General features: G+C 38.9%; 1 protein-coding gene across 1 annotated transcript in view; it reads right to left on the minus strand.

The window, feature by feature from the left end:
* adcy9 (adenylate cyclase 9) overlaps nucleotides 1-19,477 on the minus strand; it is a 34,307-nt gene that overhangs the window by 4,955 nt on the left and 9,875 nt on the right. Inside the window, 9 exon segments of the mRNA XM_026358862.1 lie at nucleotides 35-311; nucleotides 889-918; nucleotides 1,277-1,419; nucleotides 3,760-3,919; nucleotides 4,827-5,044; nucleotides 5,968-6,070; nucleotides 6,425-6,699; nucleotides 6,869-6,976; nucleotides 7,389-7,606. Coding sequence (XP_026214647.1) covers nucleotides 35-311; nucleotides 889-918; nucleotides 1,277-1,419; nucleotides 3,760-3,919; nucleotides 4,827-5,044; nucleotides 5,968-6,070; nucleotides 6,425-6,699; nucleotides 6,869-6,976; nucleotides 7,389-7,606 — 1,532 coding nt within the window.

Raw genomic sequence — 19,477 nt, forward strand, 5'->3', positions numbered from 1 at the left:
TCAGGGGTCTGATATTTTTAAAAATAACAAAAACCTTGAGCTGGTCAGCAACATGGATTGGGATGATGTTGTCCAGTAACCACTCGGCCTGGTCTCGCATCGTCTGGATCTTAGAACGATGTTTGTCAGCCTCCACGTTGCCATGGTAATGGAGACGGTAGCTGACCTCAAACTCACGGTTGAGGAACCAGACCAGGAGAAGAAGCAAGAAGAAGACCAGGACAGCCTCCCGGACCAAACGGTCAAGAGGTTGCAAGGGAAGATCAGGGCCTAATTCTGAAACACCATCACCGGTTGTAGAGATGTTCAGTCTAAGAGAGAGAATTAGCAGAATAAGCTATGATCCGGGGAAATAAACAAGATTAAATAAGGAAAATATCAACATGAATAGAAGGATAGATACTGTATTTTCTTGGTGCAATCTGTTGTGGCATAGTGAGCATGCACATATTTCTAGACTTACACTTTGACACCATCCATTATCCTACACCACACAAGAATTTTTATGACACATGCAATTTCTTATAATTGTAACATAGCTACATTTTATAAATGTGTTGTGTCAACGTATCAAAGAAAGCCAACATTTCAGAACCCCTCTTCTCCTCAGTAGCATGGTTAGTTAACTTGTAGCTCTGACAAAATTCAAGCCAGCATGGTCTGTATGAGTCATTTCCACCGCTGGTGACATTTATCAGCCGATACTACTGGTGCACACAGAGGAAGAGCGAGAGGAGCATAGGGGAACAAAGGGCAGAAAAGCGTGAGAATGAGTAAAAGCCACAGAGAACAGTAGATATGAAAAATCTAAAAAGGAGACGTTGCTCCTGTTGACCCTTCAAATGTCATTCATCCATCAAATCCCTCTGTTTCCAGGGAAACACTCACCCATTAAGTGGAGAGCTGTTATTACCAGAGCTGAAAGAGACAAAAGTGATGTCAGTCAAAAGTGAGGCCCAGTAAAATACTCACACACATACTCTATAAAACATATCCATATCGGATGAAGTGTAGGAATAGTAGTTGCATGTTTTGAGTGTTTTGTATAACTGCATGAACCTCGCATTCCAGTTCAGTTGTGTTATCATATTTTAATTAGTTTGAAGTTAGTAGAGCTCAGACTATCTTCAAGCTGAATGAAATGTGAGATAAGTGCATACTGTAGGTGTGTGAGTGTGTAAATAAACACCCGCACACTTGTTGACTTATATGTGTGTACAGTGTATTTGCATTTGGGATTTGTGTGCATATGCAGATAACAAGTGCTCCCTGGTACCTGTGTAAGGGGCTGTACAGCAACAGCAGCAGAGCAATCCCTGTAGCGGTGGCCAGGACTGAGCGCATCCAGAAACTCAGTTGACAGAAGTTACAATATTGGATGATAGCAAGGATGGTGGCACAGCACAGTAACATGGTCACCTGCGGACAAAACCAATAAATCACATGTTGCTTTACATGTCCAACCATGACAATCTGTTTATTATGATTCATACACATTCACTGTTCATGTAAACTTCCATAGTTTCTTTGCTTGTGTAAAGCTGCTTTGTGACAATGTCAATTGTAAAAAGTGCTATACAAATAAAATTGAATTAAATTGAATTGAATGATATCTGCTGCCAAAACCACTTAATAAACAACAAGTGTATTTGTGAGCATGTTGTCTGACTAAAGTAATATTGATACACTATTAGTTGTAAAGAAGCATGTTCTGACTAAAACAATTAATGGTTATGTAGCATTAATTAATCAAATTACTTCTTCTATGCCAATGTAAACCAAGACTTCTCTCATGTATTTTTCTCTGTTTGGCAGCCAGCAGGCAATCTGTAGACCAATGCCCATACGTATGTTTATTCTTTTGTACAATACCTTTTGTACCTAAATTTAAAAAAAAGTCCATCTGCAATTTGATCTGAGTTATATTGTCTATTCGAATAACACCCCCTACATACACATTTTACTTGGTGGCTAAAATTACCACTGATTATATTACAATCAGTAATGCCTGTTATTTTTAAATGTTCATGGTCAAGTTTAGGTTTCACTTCATTTAAAGCATTTATAGTATAGTAGTAAGTGATACATGACTGAATAATTCCACATTTAAACAATAGTTAGTTAAAACTGCATTATGCAAATTAATTTAGCACTACCATGAAACTCCAAAACAACCAACTGTCTCTCTGCTTAGCCACGCTTCACACTCTGCCTAGCACTTCAGGTATTAGTCGTCGTCAAATGACAATAAATGAGAATGTTCTTGACGTTACTACTCAAGCTAAAATAACTGAAATTTTCAGAGAAAAGTTCTGAAACATATTTCTAGTAAAAAATATTTTAAAACTGCAATCTATTATACCTTTATTATTTTATTACAATGGTGCCGATTACTAAATATTCCATATTAACCATCAGAGACAATAGTACTTTAAATGAAGATATATGGTTAATCAGGTTTTGGAATATCACATTTGCACTGCCATTTTTATACATGTCATTAAGCTGGCATCAAAATCTAAATGTCAAATGTAATACAAACCAACTGCCAAACCCAGGGTTAAGTGTACTGCAAAAACTTATAATCATACAGTAATGGCAGAAATGGGGATTTAAAGTTAATCTATGATTAGCCATATGCCTGGATCTCTTCATGTAAACAAATAAAGACAGCAGTGGCTTTTTAGGGACATTCACAGGTGGTTCATAATTACACTGACAGATAACATCTTTTCCCCCTCATCCCTAAACATCCTCTATCTGTCTCAGTCATGCCTCCCTCGATCATTGTTACTGGGTCTCAATAGTTTCAAAGGCAATAAAGTCCAGAAACTACATGTCTAATTAACAACTCTCCTAGAGACTACTGCTTTGATCTGCGAGCCCCAAAGAGATTGAGAGAGTACAGGATAGAGACAGAGCAGGGTGGAAGAAAAACAGATAGAGCAATTGGGTGTTGAAAATCCTTGAATAACAAGATGTGAAAACACCACACATCTTTCAAGCAGCCATTGGCGCAAAGCTAGAAGGAAGGAGTCAAACTTATACAGAGCTGGATATGGCCTTGACTCAAAACAGCAAAAACACTGCAAAGTATGGCTGCCATCAATCTTCTCACATACAGGCCTCAGAGAAGAAGAAATGTCAATATTTCTGGTGCCAAGGTCCACAGGCAAAGCTCCCTGAAAACTCCGAACTGTTTTCCTTCTACAGTTCATATCAGTGCTAATGCCAGCTAAAGGTTCTGTCGGTCCGAGGAGCTCTGGCTTCAGGCTGCCTTGGGTAGCAGACTCCTTTCTACTTACTTTGGCTTTGAGATATCAGTGAGGACAAACTATTATACCGTACCACACTTAGCAATAGCCCCTAAACCTTCAGCAGAGGTAGCATAGTTGCACTTAGAGTACAAACAGTAGTTAAATGAGTTACAGTACTAGTACTAATGCTGACAATTGAAGCAGCAGTAGTAGCTTTCACAGTATAGTGCAGCAGCACTAGCAAGTGTAGTCGGGAAAGTTGCAATAAAATCCCAAATATTTCCCAGTGTCTAAAGATGTTTCCTAGACAAATAATGGGTAATTGTTCTAAATAAATACTTAATTAATTATTCTACTAATTGTTTCGGGAATTCGTAAGACACAAAACCAAACAACCAAACAGCAAACACTGTGATCTTAAAATAGTTTGTCTAGAGCTGGATTCTGTGATTTGAACACTGCACACATTATACACAGGTTTTTATCCTGACCATGTATTTACCGGGATGGGCAGGTGGATGCTGCAAGTTAGGTGGGACAAGACCGAGATGGCAGGGAGAGAGACCAACACGGCCCCAATCACGTGACGGGGGACCCAGTCAGAGACCACAAGAAGCAAAGAGCGGGTACACTTCATCACCTCCTCCAAATAGAACGCCATACTGCAGGAGAAGACAGGAGAACAGAGGGTCAGTTTTCCACAACTCAAAAGCAATATTATATTCTATTAATTTTTTTAATTTGTCTTTGTTTTGAATGTGGCTCAGAATAACAATGAAGAGAATCTAAATGATACAGACTACAGGACTAGGAGAAATACATTACTCTCCCCCTGTTATTTTCCTACTAAGAAAAAAGTGCATGCTCTCATCAGACCTTAATTAGGGCACAACTAATGCTGTCCAATTCTCAGCTAGAAGGTGAAGATTTATTGCTGGTTTACACATGGCAATGAGTGTAAATTAAATAATTTTAAAATACTGTATGAGAGGCATACAAACCCATGAAAAATGTACCAAGTACCAAAACACTTCTTAAGTAACCCCAAATAGAAAGGTTTTGTGTTAGGTTTGGAATTATACCTGGTACCAGTTTGTCATTGCATCAATTTATAAAAAACATCGACAGGAACCCATTGAATTTGAGCAGGCAAGTTAATCCACTGTGGTGTGGGAGCCAACCAACACATGAAATTATTTGTTTTGGTTTCATTTGGGAGTTGTAGTGCTACACAATGTTCTATCAGTGGTTTGCAAGCCTCTGCCACTAAGACCCAACAGATACAGACTTTTATTCCAACCAAAGACTAAAGCAGCAGATTATAAAACAAATACTTCCTTATTTTTAGGCCCCAATGGCACAACAACCTAACAACAAGAGATTTTTTTCATGCCCTCAAAGAAAAAAATAAACCTGTATAAAACACCAAAGTCCAAAGTAATCTCTTCTAGAAAAATAATCATCATTTGAAACAATGCCTATTTTAATATTTTAATTGGCCTTGCAAACATATATTGGTCCAACTGGTTTTGTTAGAAAACATGTGCGTCTATCTGTGTGTCATCTCACCGTATGGACAGCACCAGAGTGGCCAGCTCCAGCAGACCAGCCAAGGAAGCCACGACCAAGGCAGCAGGGGCTGGAAGGCCGATGGTGACCGGACTCACCACAGGTGGCAGAAAGCAGGCCACAGTCAGGGCCAGGAAGACAAAACAGTTGACGAAAACATCCTGGAAGGAACTGAAGGTGGAGCTTGCAAATGTCTGCACCTGAACCTGGTTTTTCACCTGAAGAGGACAGGAGATATGAAACTGAGACAAAGTGACAGCTTAAAAATCATTGTTGCACATTAAGCTGCATACATACACATATTTTTCACAATATTTCCATATCTACTTCGACAGGTGATTACAGTGCTTAGATAGATGTGTGTACATGCCAGGGGTGGCTAGCATGAAATTTAAAGTGTATGTTAGTACACATGAATGTGCAGTTTATGAACAGCTTTGTACATGTAATTGTCACTAAAGTCACAATTTTACCAATGAAATTCATTAATTGACAGAATAAAATTACAATTACAGATAGAAAAGACTGCCAATAAAAGTTTGATTTTTTTGTGCAGTGTTTGTTTTATTCGTATTTCGTTCTTTTGTTTTTGCATTTGCTTCCTTTAAATGTTCATTTATGTCAGATTTTTTTATCCATATCTTGTCTTGTCTTGTCTTGTCTTTCTGTGTCCTATGTAAAGCACTTTATGTGCTATACAGATAAATCTGATCTCTAAAGACACCTAGGATGAAAGGCAGCTGTTAATCATGGTCCCACATTGAAACAAATGTGAATTGAAACCATCTTGTCTGCTTAATTCTTTAAAATTATAACCACTAGTGAGATTTGACATGACGTAACCAGAGAGTTTAATGTTGAGGGGTGTATGTCTCTGTAGTGGCAGTGTTGTAACAGCAGGGGGCTGCAAGACTTTGAGGTCAATGCAGGCCAACTGGAACAGGTCCTGGGTGTGCATTTGGCACTAATGTGGTATATAATGTAAAGGGGGCAGGCTCAAGGAACAAGTTACAAAAACCTCTACCCCTTTCGCTCACAGACATATATATACACACAAAGACACAGTGAGTCCTCTATTTTGTTACTTGGGTTGTAATTACACTGACAGGAATAGTACAGGAGTGTGTGTTTGTGAGAGCACCTCTTGCTGGTAGCTGCTGCGGTAAGCCTTTTCCAGAGATCTCTTGAGGAAATTGAGGCTGATCTTGTTGATGGGTGGCTTGAAAAAATAGTCCTTCATCAGACTATGAAGCATAGTGAATGAAAACACAACATAAGGTAACATATACATTTGCTTTGGAAATTGCACGACACAATTAAATTAAAATATAAAATTATTTGGGCAGATCTAAACACAGCAATCATACCAGGGGCTTGCTTTGCTTGAATTTCGTGCTGTGTGAACTGAGTTTACAAAATCTGAATCAACCAGAAAGGTTAATAACATTCATTTAATTGCTTTAGAAGTGCTTTAGAAATGGTATCTAGTTCATGACCAAATTGTTCCCTTCACCACTACTCACTGTTATCATTTATTATCAGTCACCATGGAGTGGCATTATCAGTTTATAAGTTCTATCTTTAACCTCTTTACTCACCTATCCTCTCTGATGACATCCACAAAGTGGGCATCGCTCTTTTGTCTGAAGTTCTTGGCACGCAGCTGGATCAGGGCAGAGTGGTCCATTCCCTTGCCCGCTGCTCCCGTGCCACCAGCCATACCGAGACTAGTGCCAGTCCCTGTGCTAGTGCTAGTTTTCTTCTCTTTATCCTGAAGGATGTCACACAGGGAGTTCTGGCTGGCTCGTATTGGGTCATCCAGTGGAGGACTTAGGAGACCGTTGGCCGCCCTGGGGCTGTGACCAGGGATGAACTGAATGAGGAGAAGGTGAAAGAGAAGATGAAAGGTACAATAATCAGAATATATAGGTGATAAGGCCAAGATCAAGAGCACAAGGAGTGAGGGCACAGGGCACAACTGTTTATAAGCTTAAGTGACAAATGCTTAAAAGGGTTCCCGACAAGTGTACTGTGTGTTGTACCTTGGCACTGCTAGTCTTGTGCTCTTCCTGGCAGCCATTCAGCACAGCCACATCATCACCCTGTTCTGCCCCTGATGACAAGCCCACACTGTGAGACACACAAGCAGCCTAGCAAGGGAAAAGGAGAGCAAGAGGAAATGGATAACAAATAAAAACAAATTATACAGAGCACTTTGAAATATATCGTCATAATTTTATACACAACTGATAGTTTAGTCAATGTGTACACTACTGTCTGACGTCATCGCTTTCTTCATAATTAACTTACTCAGAAGTTAATATAAGCAGATATAAAAAGGTCACGCACCACCTGATATTTGAAAAAAATCCTACTTGACTGTAACAGCAACAACTCTCTTTATGCTTCAGGGAGTGGAGTGCAACATTTTCCACCAAAAAGTATTTAGGTTTTCAAGAACACTCATTACAACAAGAGTGAACGCTAGCTAATTGTTAGCTACACAGAAAGCATGAGCTACTAGGACAAACATCAGTTGTTTATTGTTTTTCTTTTGTTTACCTTTACTCGTATCCCAATTCTGTCCGGTAGTTGTCGGGGCAACAAGGACTCAGCAGCCTGTGCTCCTCCAGGGATGAGGTCTGGTGTGTGGGTCTGAGGACAGGAGAACAGGCCTGTATAGACCCTAACAAAATCCGTACTTGGTAGTCCTGTCTGAGAACAGCCACACTGCTCATCATGCTCCAACTTCCTCCCTGAGATAAGGTAGGTCTTCAGCCCTAAATAAAAACAAAAACAAAACAATGACATCCCTTCTGAGCATCACAGTCATGACTTATTTATAATTCCTTGGTTTGACATGAACAAGAAAGACCTCCAGCATGCAAAAGATACATCAGTGTTGTCATCCAAAGAAATCTAAATAGAGGCATTAATATTATTCTTGATGGTTCCAATGACAATGTAATTGTTTCAACAACATGGCTGGACAACACAAAGTAATAAGGAGTTTGTTTATGTCAAACACTCACTGGGTAACAAATCTTCTAACATGTGGATTGCTGCATGTTTTATCTATGTAATATAGTGCTCATTCTACAGGACAAATGCCGATAGGGATTCTATTTGTTAAGTGACACCAATCTGGATCATTTACTGTTTAAGTTACTTATCTAGCACGCTGAACTCAAACCAGCTTGTCTTTGTTTTATATCATTATGATCAGACCAAATCTGACTTTGAATCTCACAATTAAATTTTAGGCAAACATAACATCTGAGTGAATCTTTATGAAAAGGATTTTCACTTGGGAAGACAGTGTCCAGATGCACACACACTACCATCAACCAATTAACAGCTGCTCTCTGCTTCACGTGTTAGTGAAATACTGGCTGTTTCACCAACTATGTTTGCACATCAGCTCAGAGCTCTGGCCTTGTTCATACTGGTGTGGGGCCAACAAGAAAATACACAAACAGTGGATTAGAGTGGTGGCCCATAGCCAGCCACTATCAGCCTATCCAAACACACATTAACCTGGCTAGCTGGCCTCTTTGTTCAAAGAGCTAAATATGTTATCACCCTATTAGCATGGTGATGACTGAAGGAGCATCTGTAAGTCATAAAGGGACACCCGACAGTCTTTATTGTCTTAAATTAATTACTAATGTAAAGTTGAATGCTTGTGTACATTATTTCCTTTGATCCCCACTTCATGGACATAGGTAAACATTTATTTGTAAAAAAGGATTAGAACCAGGATTATCAAGGGAAATTAGAGTCAGGTGTTTCAATCAATGGGATAACAATGAGAGAGTCTGGAAGGGGCTCTCTTATTTATTCTTCACTATAAAAGTATGATCTTAACAACACAGGTTTGTAGAAGTGTGTCATGACTCAAGCAGATAAGATTTCTGAAGTCTTCAAGAGAAGAGCTGTTGATGCTCCCCAGGCTGGAAAGACTTACAAAAGAATTTCTGAGGAGTTTGTACTTTATCAGGACACTGCTGTTCTGTCTGTACCTTGGCAGATGGAGAAATCAGGAGCAGGACAGGCAAGTTCAAATATCTACCTAAAATACTGTTTTGTATCGGTTAGTGTTACATGGCTCATGAATTATGTCATAATGCTGACATTTGGGGGCCGTGTTAACATTGAAGCACATGTAATTTACAAAGCTAAGGCTACAAAACTAATACAGCATCATAAAATTATATGATGAAGTGGCATTATATGGCCACTTTGTTGGAAGCTCAACAGAAAGTAGATTATGAAGTAACAATGAAAAACACAAGTGTTTCTAACAAAGAATGGTTAAAGCAAAAGAAACTTCATGTTTTGGAAAGACAAAATGTGTTTTGCAAATTAAACTTTTGAATTGTCTCTAATTATCTGTTTCTTTTACAGAAGAAATGTTTGACTGAAGCTCTAACTCTGTGAAATGCAGCTTTTATTCCTAATCCATAATGATATAAAAATAGGTGAGAGACATACGAAAATGATTATCTGAAATTATCTTTTTAAAAAGCGCCTCCGTCTGATACAAAAACATTTAACTTTTGAACTCCTTGAACACTTGGACACATGCTGTCAGGTCAATCAGTATGATGTTTTCATATTAAACAGAAAAAAAAGTGTGACATGTCAGCCTGTGTAAGCGTGACTGATGAGCTACCAACCCATGAAAGCATGTGCGTCAATCTGTTGCTGAGTAGGTGTGTTCCTCAGTTGGTTTGTGTACTACAGTATATTCTCAATATTTTCAGTGAATCAAACACACACACTCAGTCTGTTCATTCCCCCTCATGTCTGTCTGTCTACAGATTTAATCATCTTTTCATCACTTTTAAGTGAGTTTGTGTGTTAAAAAATAAATAAAAATGAAGTAACTACTTCAATGAAACCCTGGATACAGGACCCTCTGTAGAGCAGCAGCTGTTTATTACTCAAACTACTACCACCCTTAGGTTTCAATTTTAGTGACCTGATATTCAGCTTTTTCAGCCTGCTTTGTGACAATCTAAGAGAGCCTTGTGATTTCAACATGAATTAAGTCAAATAACTACTTGTCTTAAAAACCTAAAATTTCTATTCACTACTGGCAGCACTAAATAAATTTGCTATAAGCTACATGCATAAAACAATATGCCAACTGCTAGGTTGACACTTCTGCCTTTTCTCATACTTCATTGTCCGCATAAACAAAATTAATTATGAATGTGTAACTAACAATGAACCCATTTTCTGTTTAGAGGCAGTCGCCCTGTAGAATTGGCAAAATCCTAAACTTTTAAGACAAAAACAGCCCTAACTTTGCAAAGCAGGTGGCAAAGACCATTTATAAAACGTTTATACACACACAAACACACACACACAGTCATGTAAAGGTTTACTACCAATCTCTGCCATCCATCCATCCATCCATGAGCATTTCTATTAATCTCCATTTACTCTCACACAGTCACACAAACAGAACAAGCCTCTGTCAGCCTAAAGCCTAACAATAGTTACTATATAGTATTTACTAGCATTAGCTAGCATTCTGCTATGTAGTGGAAAGAAGCATAATGGCACTGTCTCAGTTTTCTATATAATTTGGTCATGAAATGAGCTCTATTCTTTATCAAAGCCACATATATAAATAAACAAAATATTCTAAGCTGCAGCGAAGGCCTGAAAATGCATCTCTAGAGAGGAAACACCCTGGATTTGGGCTCCAGACGTCATTGACTACAAAGATTTTCATTCAAGTATTAAAAATTATGGTTATATTCCCAATTATGTCACTTGGTCCGAATACGTTTAAGCTCTGAAAAATTAAATATGATGCACATGATTAAGATCTTCAGCTGAAAACCACCACCACAATTCTTAACAATCGTTAATAATTGCTTTAACAGACAATCTCTGAACCAGATGTAAATTGGATGGATTAAACCCAGATGGAAGACAGAAAAATGTGAATAAAAAAAATGCAGGGAATGTGGGATCACTGAATAGCTTGACAAGTATGAAAAGTTAATGCTACGTCCTTTGAAGTCACCAGACTTTAACACCTGCAGTAAATTTTTGCAGAAACCGACTGTTGAGAAATGTAAAATTATTTCACTCGATAAAAACATATTAAGTGTTTTTTTACTTAAATGTGAGCAAAAGTTGAAAAGCATTCTACCTAGAGATGTAGACTGTAACTTCAGTCACTTTCTCTAGCATATGTGTTGCACAAAGAGGAGATGGCGAAAGCAGAGTAGCAAACAGTGTAGAGACGGTAAGGAGGAGAAAGAGAGTCCGAGAGCACTTTGAAGGTCACTGAGTTTAGCATGCCTCGCATAACCCACATTCCTCGTCAACTTCCATTTCAGCTTTCTTACTTTATCAAAAACCTGCCCTAAACTCTAAAACAGACCTTGGATTGTGAGGACTTTTGAAGGTTTGACATAACAGACACTAAAAAGTTGTTGTTTTCCAAAAAGTCAAGTTCATTGTTGGTTACACCTTTCATACCTTTGCACTTGAGAGCAGAAAGGTATGATTAATTAATTGCCTTGTAGACACCATAAAGTACCACCTGTATATTCTGTGTGCTTTTCCAAAGTACTGTGGCATGATAAAGCTAATCCTCTACTATTGAGTTTTTGCAGTCAAAGTCACTGTTCACATTATAGAGCTTTCTTGTGTGGGTGTGTTTCTGTCTATTTGTGTATTGATCTTCTCCTGGCTCTGTAAAGGCAGCACTCTGGGGAAACAAACTGACACCAGCACTCTAAAATCTCTATGCAGCTTAGTGGTTCTTATTGATTAAGCAGCTGGCTGGAGCAGAAAGGGTTTAGCTGAGGACAGTACTACTACTGATACCACTCCTACAGAGTCATGCAAACAAAGACACATATTGTACGTACAATAGCTATAGTAGTCATGAACACACTGGCTAACTTGAGGACCGAACCCCCCATGTCTAATAACATAAGTAAAACGTGAGATTTACTAATTGGTGCAGTTTCTAACTTTTTCCTCTCTAGGTGCTATCTTTATTATTCTTAAACTTCCCGCTCACCTTGTGTTTAAACTAGTTTCTTAAAGTAAATCAGTTTATAACATAAATTTCCCACCTCTTATAAGGGCCAAACCCAAACCAAATTCAAACTTGTGTGGAACCAAGTATGGGAGCTGGGATACAAGCCCAGCTTGGCTGGTGCATGTTGACCAACTAAGACAAAATGAGTCTGAGATTAATATGTTGCCAACACCACTGTCTTCTTCAACCCAATCCTTTATTCTAATGATGATGCAACAGGTACACTGAGCAGTACAGTGAGTCTCACCTAAGAAACCTTAGGCAAGCCCTCCTTATCCTGCCTTTACCTTGTACCTCACTTTGGATAAAAGCATCTCCCAAATTAGTAAATGTAAATGTAAATATGTGTGTAGTTTGTGTGAACAGATCTGCACTTGTTATGTTTAAGCATTTCTTTATTCCAGTTCATATGCAACCTATTTACAACCCACATACAGCAACGCACATAGCGGTTTACACACTAGACACCCTTTCCAGGAAATATGCAGCATCTGGCTATCTGAGACATACTGGCTGGATGATATATTCTCATGCACAAACACACACATGCACAACACTGGCAGTTTTTGTGTATGACTCATCCAAGGTAATGCACTGCAGAGTAATGATATATTGAAATGTCCAACTGCCTCAAAATGCATGTGCAAGCACACCCACAGAAGCTTTCTTAGGAGTCAAGCGTATGAATGAATGAAGAGAAGAATGAATGCAGAGGAAGTGTAGCTGAGCTGTCACATTCCACATGTACTGCAGAAGACCATGTGCAGCAGGGAGACATCAGATAATTACTCTCTTACTGACACACATACATATACAGTAAAAACACATTGTATTAAAGCTGAAATGACAGGTTTTGAATAATTACTATAAACATTTAAATCATTGATTTTTAGAAAATATCAAACATTTGCTGCATCCATTTTGTGAGATATGATAAAATGCTGCTTATGGCATTTGTTATTTGGGGGTTTTGGACAAAACCTTATTGTAATGGTTATTTTTTCACTGTATGCTGACATCACACTGAATAACATATCTCTGTTAATAACAGATTAACCGATATAGAAATGTATAGCAATCATTAGCTGCAGCTTTGCACTGCACATCCAGTCTGACCAACACACTCATACACAAATTCAGATGAACCACTGCACACCTTTGCATACCTACTATACATACACACACTGACACACTAGCACAACATGTATAAACCATTTCCTTTCAAACACTTGCACAACTGTTCAGATATGATTTAACACACCTTCACAGCACACACACAGACTCAGGCCCTGTTTTTAGCAGTCATCCTTTGAGATTGTCTGGACAAACGTTTTCTAATGAAGCTGACATTTCAGACAGTCCCCATGGGGCCAGTCCAATCCAGAGTCTGCACTTCCTGACAAATAACCTTTGACCTTATGGCGGCTTCCAACCACATGATCAAAACCATCCCCAGTGACCCAAAGGTCGCTGGCTCCCCTCTGGTCCCACACACATAAGAGTGAATATGTGTGTGAATATGAAAGACAGGGAGACAAGGAGACGTTTACTCAAACCATAAAAAAATTAAGTTGCCTGAACTCCAAACTGAAACACAGAGACGACAAATTAGAACAAAGACTGAACACACACTTTTCAACTAGCCCTTTCTCTCCATCTTCACTTTCATCTTGCTTCTTGGAACAATCAGAAAATAAACAGCTCCAGCACTAAAATTAGACTTTAACTTGTTTTCATTTTTGCTGACTTGTCCTTTTAACTATCCAGCTTTACTCAACTGCCACTCGAACCTTCAAATTAAACTTTTTTTCTCTTTTGTCTTGCCAAGCCTTCCATCGCTCACCACCTATCGTTTTATCTAGCTATTCTGCCCAGCTTTCTCGTTCTCTCATTTTTTAGCCAGCTTCCTTTCACACGCTCTCTGTTTTTTCTCCACCCCCCCTCCCTTTCCTACCCTCCGGTTTTCTCCGTGGTCGGTGGCGGGTCTTGAGAACAGGCCTCGTGCAATAGCAGATGCCTCCATATTTGGACACGCTGATGGAACCGAGGGATGCAGCTCTCACACAATCCTCCTTCAAATACCCTCCCAATTCTCCCTCCCATCCATCCATCCCTCCTCCCTTCCATTTTCTCTTTTGTGCCATCATTTTAGTCCAGGGAGTTCCTCACTCTCTCCTCATGCCTCTTCCGTTTCTTTCTCTCCACCTCCTCCATCTTTTCTTAAAAAAAAAAAAATCACACTCCAGGGATTTAATAAAGCATCTATGGGCAGCTTGGTGGATCACTGGACATATGCTACGTAGCCATGACATTTTGGGTTTAGGCCAAACACAAGATTGTTGTCTCATCATCCCAGGGGTAGGGTATTGAGAACTGGTTCAGACTGGAACCAGCTCCAGAAGACTTAAGAGTCTGGAACACAATAACAAACAAATCAGTTTACTGATTCATAGCTGATTCATAGCTGTTTTTTTTTTTGTTTGTTTGTTTGTTTTTTTGCACTTACAAATTTAGGTTTCTCATTGTTTTGTGTTTAATAAAATGACGAAGTGGGATCAGCATCCAATAACAACAGACTGAGTAGAACGATTGGAATTGGACTTAATTAAATCAAAATGATACCCAAATTCCAGTCATCCGCTTTGCCTCTTCCAGTTGTTTTCTACAAACATTATATCTACTTAATAAATTCAGATGATTGACAAATATATCAGTTTTTAATCATTTGCCATCTCTTAGTGAGTGGCTCATCCCTCATTGTAGATCTAAATGTGTTTATGTGTTACATGTAGTGCAGTGAGCTGAGAGGAACAGTGACGCACTCCAACTGTCACTGCGTCACTCTGATAAACACACACACAGCTGTTAAAAGGCATTTTAGTGTCTCACTTCACCAAGGCTCTCAGGGAGGCTGTTGCTTAGTGGCGGTGGACAGTCCTTGAGCCAGAAATGACCAACCTTGGTCCTTCTGCAAAAGGGACAATGGTATGCTATATTGCTTTATGCATTTTTGTGCTGACACAAATGACAGATTAATAGTGTAGTGTATTAAAATAATCAAATTCAATTTTCAATTAAATGTTATTTGTATAGCGCCAAATCACAACAGAAGTAATCTAAAGGTACTTTAAGGTGTAAAGGCTCTGCCTCAGATTCTACATTTGGTACCACGAATAGCCTGCACGCTCAGAGTTCTGCTGGGACAATATGGAACTATGAGGTTTTTAAGACATGATGGAGCTTGATTATTAACACGAGGAGGTGTTTTAAACTCTATTCTGGATTTTACAGGGAGCCAATGGAGAAAAGCTAATGTAGGAGAAATATGATCTCTCTTACGTATTCCAATCAGAACTCTGGCTGCAGCATTTTGGATTAACTGGAGGCTTTTTAAGGAGTTATTAGGACATCCTATTCCTGACAGGTTATTCCTGCGCAGGTGGTCATATAACTGCTTTAAAACTATTTCAAGGATTTAAGAGATGAAGGGCACATTGGAAGTTGGTCTCTAATTGGCTAAAACCAGAGTCCAGAGTAGGCTTTTTGAGTACAGCTTTGACTACAGCAACCTTAAAAGCCAGTGGTACTTTTCCTGTTAGTAAAGATAGATTGACCATCCTCCGAGTTGGTACATAGCTCTGATATAAATAAAATAAAAGATGGAATCAGTTTCTTAACTTTGTTAACAGCGTTGTCAGGTGAAGTAAAGTTCAGTACAGTAAATTTAAATGTTATTAAAAAATCAGATAAAAGAGGGGTTTGGGGGAAAACTATTAAATGATCAGTTTCAACATGTAAAAACAAGATCAAGGGCGATTAAAACAGTGAGTGGGTTTACCAATGGAGTATAATAATGAATAGGGTTAGCCTAGTAAGCCAGGACTGTTTGACTTATCCAATTTGGAACAGAGAGGCTAAGAGTTAGGTTTTCGAATGAATTAAAACTATGTTTATGTCTGGGGTTGAGTTGACAATTCTACTCCTCCACCCCGACCCGTGCTTCTAGGAACATGATAATTAATATGACTTGGGGGAATGACTCTTTTAGAATGACATATTCTTCCTGCTGCAGCCAGGTTTCAGTACAATAAAATTAATTTATTGATGGTCGCTTCTCAAATCATTTACTAACAGGTATGGATTGGGGGAAAACTGATATTTAACAGTCCACATTTGATCGTTTTATTTTGTTCTTTTAGAGGAGTCGTCTTCATTTTTATTAAGTTCTTATGAATCACTCCTCTTGTGTTGGTTTTTGATATATATATTATTTAGGTGGTCGGGGACCAGACACTGTCTCTATGGGTAGCAGTAGAAGAAGAGATGTTAATTGTCCTTATAAGGCCTTATCTTCATATACAACGTTGTTAGGTGAGCACAAATGTATGTGAGTTACATGGTTACATGGCCTCATGAGTCACACATTTGCTGCATGTGATGATTCATTCTGCTGTATGCCAGGGATTCATTTCATGATGCCCCTCATCAACCACACACACACACACACACACACGCGCACACACACACGCGCGCACACACACACGCACACACGCGCGCGCACACACACACACACACACACACACACACACACACACACACACACACACACACACACACACACACACCTCACCCACTGCCCTAAGCTAGACTGTGGGAAATCCTTTGGAAAGGGTCATGACCCAAAAATATGCTGCTCCTTCTCTCTCCCTCCCACCACTCTTGTTCCCTCTAATGTTACACAACTCTCTCTTTTCACAGACCACCAGGGAACAGCACTTTGAATGCTGTTTATGGCAGGGCTTGACTGACAGTTTTTAAAAAGTGAACGCGTTTTAGACAGCTAGTGCAGATGTTTTGTGATACTCTTTTGAGTCCCCCACCAGGGACTGGCTTCATGTGAAATGACACACTTATCCTACTTTATCTACATAATAGAAGTCACTTAGCTAACATTTGTCCAGCTGCTGGAAACATCTCCTCACCTGGACAACGTGCCAATGCAAAAATACTGTTTTGTTCAAGAAATGAGCACTTACTGCACCTGCTTGACGCTCAGCTCCACGACTAGTGGTAACAAGCAGTTGCAGGGAAGTTTTGCACTCATGTACAAGATGGTACCTTTCTAAATTCAATGCTACAGCATTCCTGTGGCTAAATCTTCTTAAATCTAATATAGTTATTAGTTATTATTAGCACACCTGTTATGTAGACTGCTCATTGTTTATGCTATAATTAAGTATGATGCAGTGACAATGGAAAAAGGCATCAGGACACTGCACATTGGTAGCTCTAGCTTGTTTCTGTCATGTATTACACTAGAGTCAAAGAAATAACCCGCTGATAACCAGTCAATATATGGCGACATTTAAAAAGACAACACTAACTAAAAACACTAACTACAAATATTCAGTATTTCCAGAATCCACTTTTAACAATACAGATAAATATCCAGATCCACTTGACAAATCAGTGTTTTTAATATTGCTAACATAATACAATTTCTCAAACTGTCTGATTTATTTAAACAAAATCTCCAGCAGCACCATCAGCAGTCACAGTATAAGACATACTAAGTTGCAACTTTTTGAAGGAAAACATGAATGTGATTATATTAAAGCCACTTTAATTGAAGCCACCAATAAAACATGCTGTCATCCCAAATGTTTACTGCTGACCAGTAGGGCTCTTTATTTCTTAATATGTCCATATTTTTGTCACAGCTCTCACAGTGCTTATGTGTAGGTGTATGTATTCTGTGTGTATATCATCCATTGTTGTTTTCCTTGGCTGACCCGTTCTGTGTATGTTGCTCAGTAATAATTACTATGTGGCTATATAACTACTAAACAACTTAAATAAAAATGACTTAAATTGGAGTGACCGTGGCTCCGTAGCTTGGTAGGGCAGTTGTCTATAAACTCTAAGGTTGTTGATTTAACTCCTGGTTTTCTGGCCACGAGGAAAGTGTCACTATACTCTGAGCCTTTCTTTTCCACAGGAATTTCCCCAAGGGGAATAAAAAAAGTATCAAATAAGATGCCCAAAAAACTTGTCAAAATGAAAGCATATACTGTAATGTTAAAACAAACCTATCACATGAATGTTTGCAAGTCCACACTGTTTTCTTTGCTACTTTGATTATATCAAAAGTGGATCTTATCATTTGATCATGTTAAACAACGACAACATCTGACACCTCAGTAAAAAAATTTAAGCAAAGTAGTTCATGTGAAAGTGACTGTGAAAGCTGTCTCCCTTCCTTTGCCTGTACCTTGACATACCTGGTTTCTAATTGCCCAGATCCGATCCTTATTTTCCCCTCACACAGGCTACAAACAATCCTTCTCCCTCTCATTAGCACTTCAGCTATATAAACCATCGCAAAGGAATCTCATGGATTTTTTTTAACAGGCTTGAGGGCCTGTATATATAATTCAGAACAGCCGTTTAACATAGTATCACTGCAGCATGCTGTCGTTGGTGCACACACTCAGAACAGAACACATAGATCAATAAAGACAACCAGCTCTTTACAGAAACTCTTGATGCAAAACTTATCCCACCCCCACCCTCCACCTCGTCTCCACACAAACACATTGAATTCTTGACCTCTGATTTTGTCACAGTCATACATTCCTTATGCGCTGGTCAATTAGTTACAGTATTACAAGCGTGGCCTTTGTCCCTAGTAAGTGAATTACCAAGATCATTTTGCATTTGATGACCAGAAAAGTGCACTGCAACAATACGTTCAACATTCACATTTTCACAAAATGCAGCTTTTCAAAACATAAAACAGCCATTTATGGTGGTCCAGCAGTCTGAGTGGCTGCTTGCCACAAATGAAAACGTCCATCCCCCGAACCTTTTTTTTTTTTGCGTGTACACACTATGAATTCAAGGAAATATTTCCCCAAAAACTCAAACTGAGCTCAAGATGATCACTTTTACTTTTAACTAATTTTCAGTTTCAGATATCTACGTCTTCAGATTTCTTGATATCTACTTCAATTTGAAATACTTTCTGGGTATTTGTAACATAAATATTTCGCCATCGAGGCCAAAGCTACTTCAAGGTGGCACCTGGGAAGAAAATGCAAGTCACCCTGTGAGTAATAAAACAGAATTCTGGTAAATCATTACATGGCATCATGTGGTGACTATAAAGGCTGCGAGATCATACTATAGTGCTAATACAATCCTACACACGTGTAAAGACTTTAAGTAACGTGCCCTGACGCGGTTATGTAATGCTTCATTGAAAGACTGACAGCTCATATACAAACATGAGCATGTGCTAACTTAGGGCACACACAAACACAGGAAAGACTGGAAAGTCCTGTGAAAAAGACTAAATACAATAGAGGCAGGTGATTTATCCGTTTGGGATTCAGTTAATTACAGGAATTACTAAGACTTGTACCAAAAATAGCACAGAGTGTTACATGAACTGCAAATGGCCTGGAAAGACTAGTTAAAGATTAAGTGTTATGTGTATGTGTGCACTAAACATCTGCAATCAGGCTGGGACAGGGCTGGGCACGCTTATCAACACTGAACACACACACACACACAC

This window comes from Anabas testudineus, chromosome 1 (assembly GCF_900324465.2).
Source record: "Anabas testudineus chromosome 1, fAnaTes1.2, whole genome shotgun sequence".
In the NCBI taxonomy this organism is placed as follows: domain Eukaryota; kingdom Metazoa; phylum Chordata; class Actinopteri; order Anabantiformes; family Anabantidae; genus Anabas; species Anabas testudineus.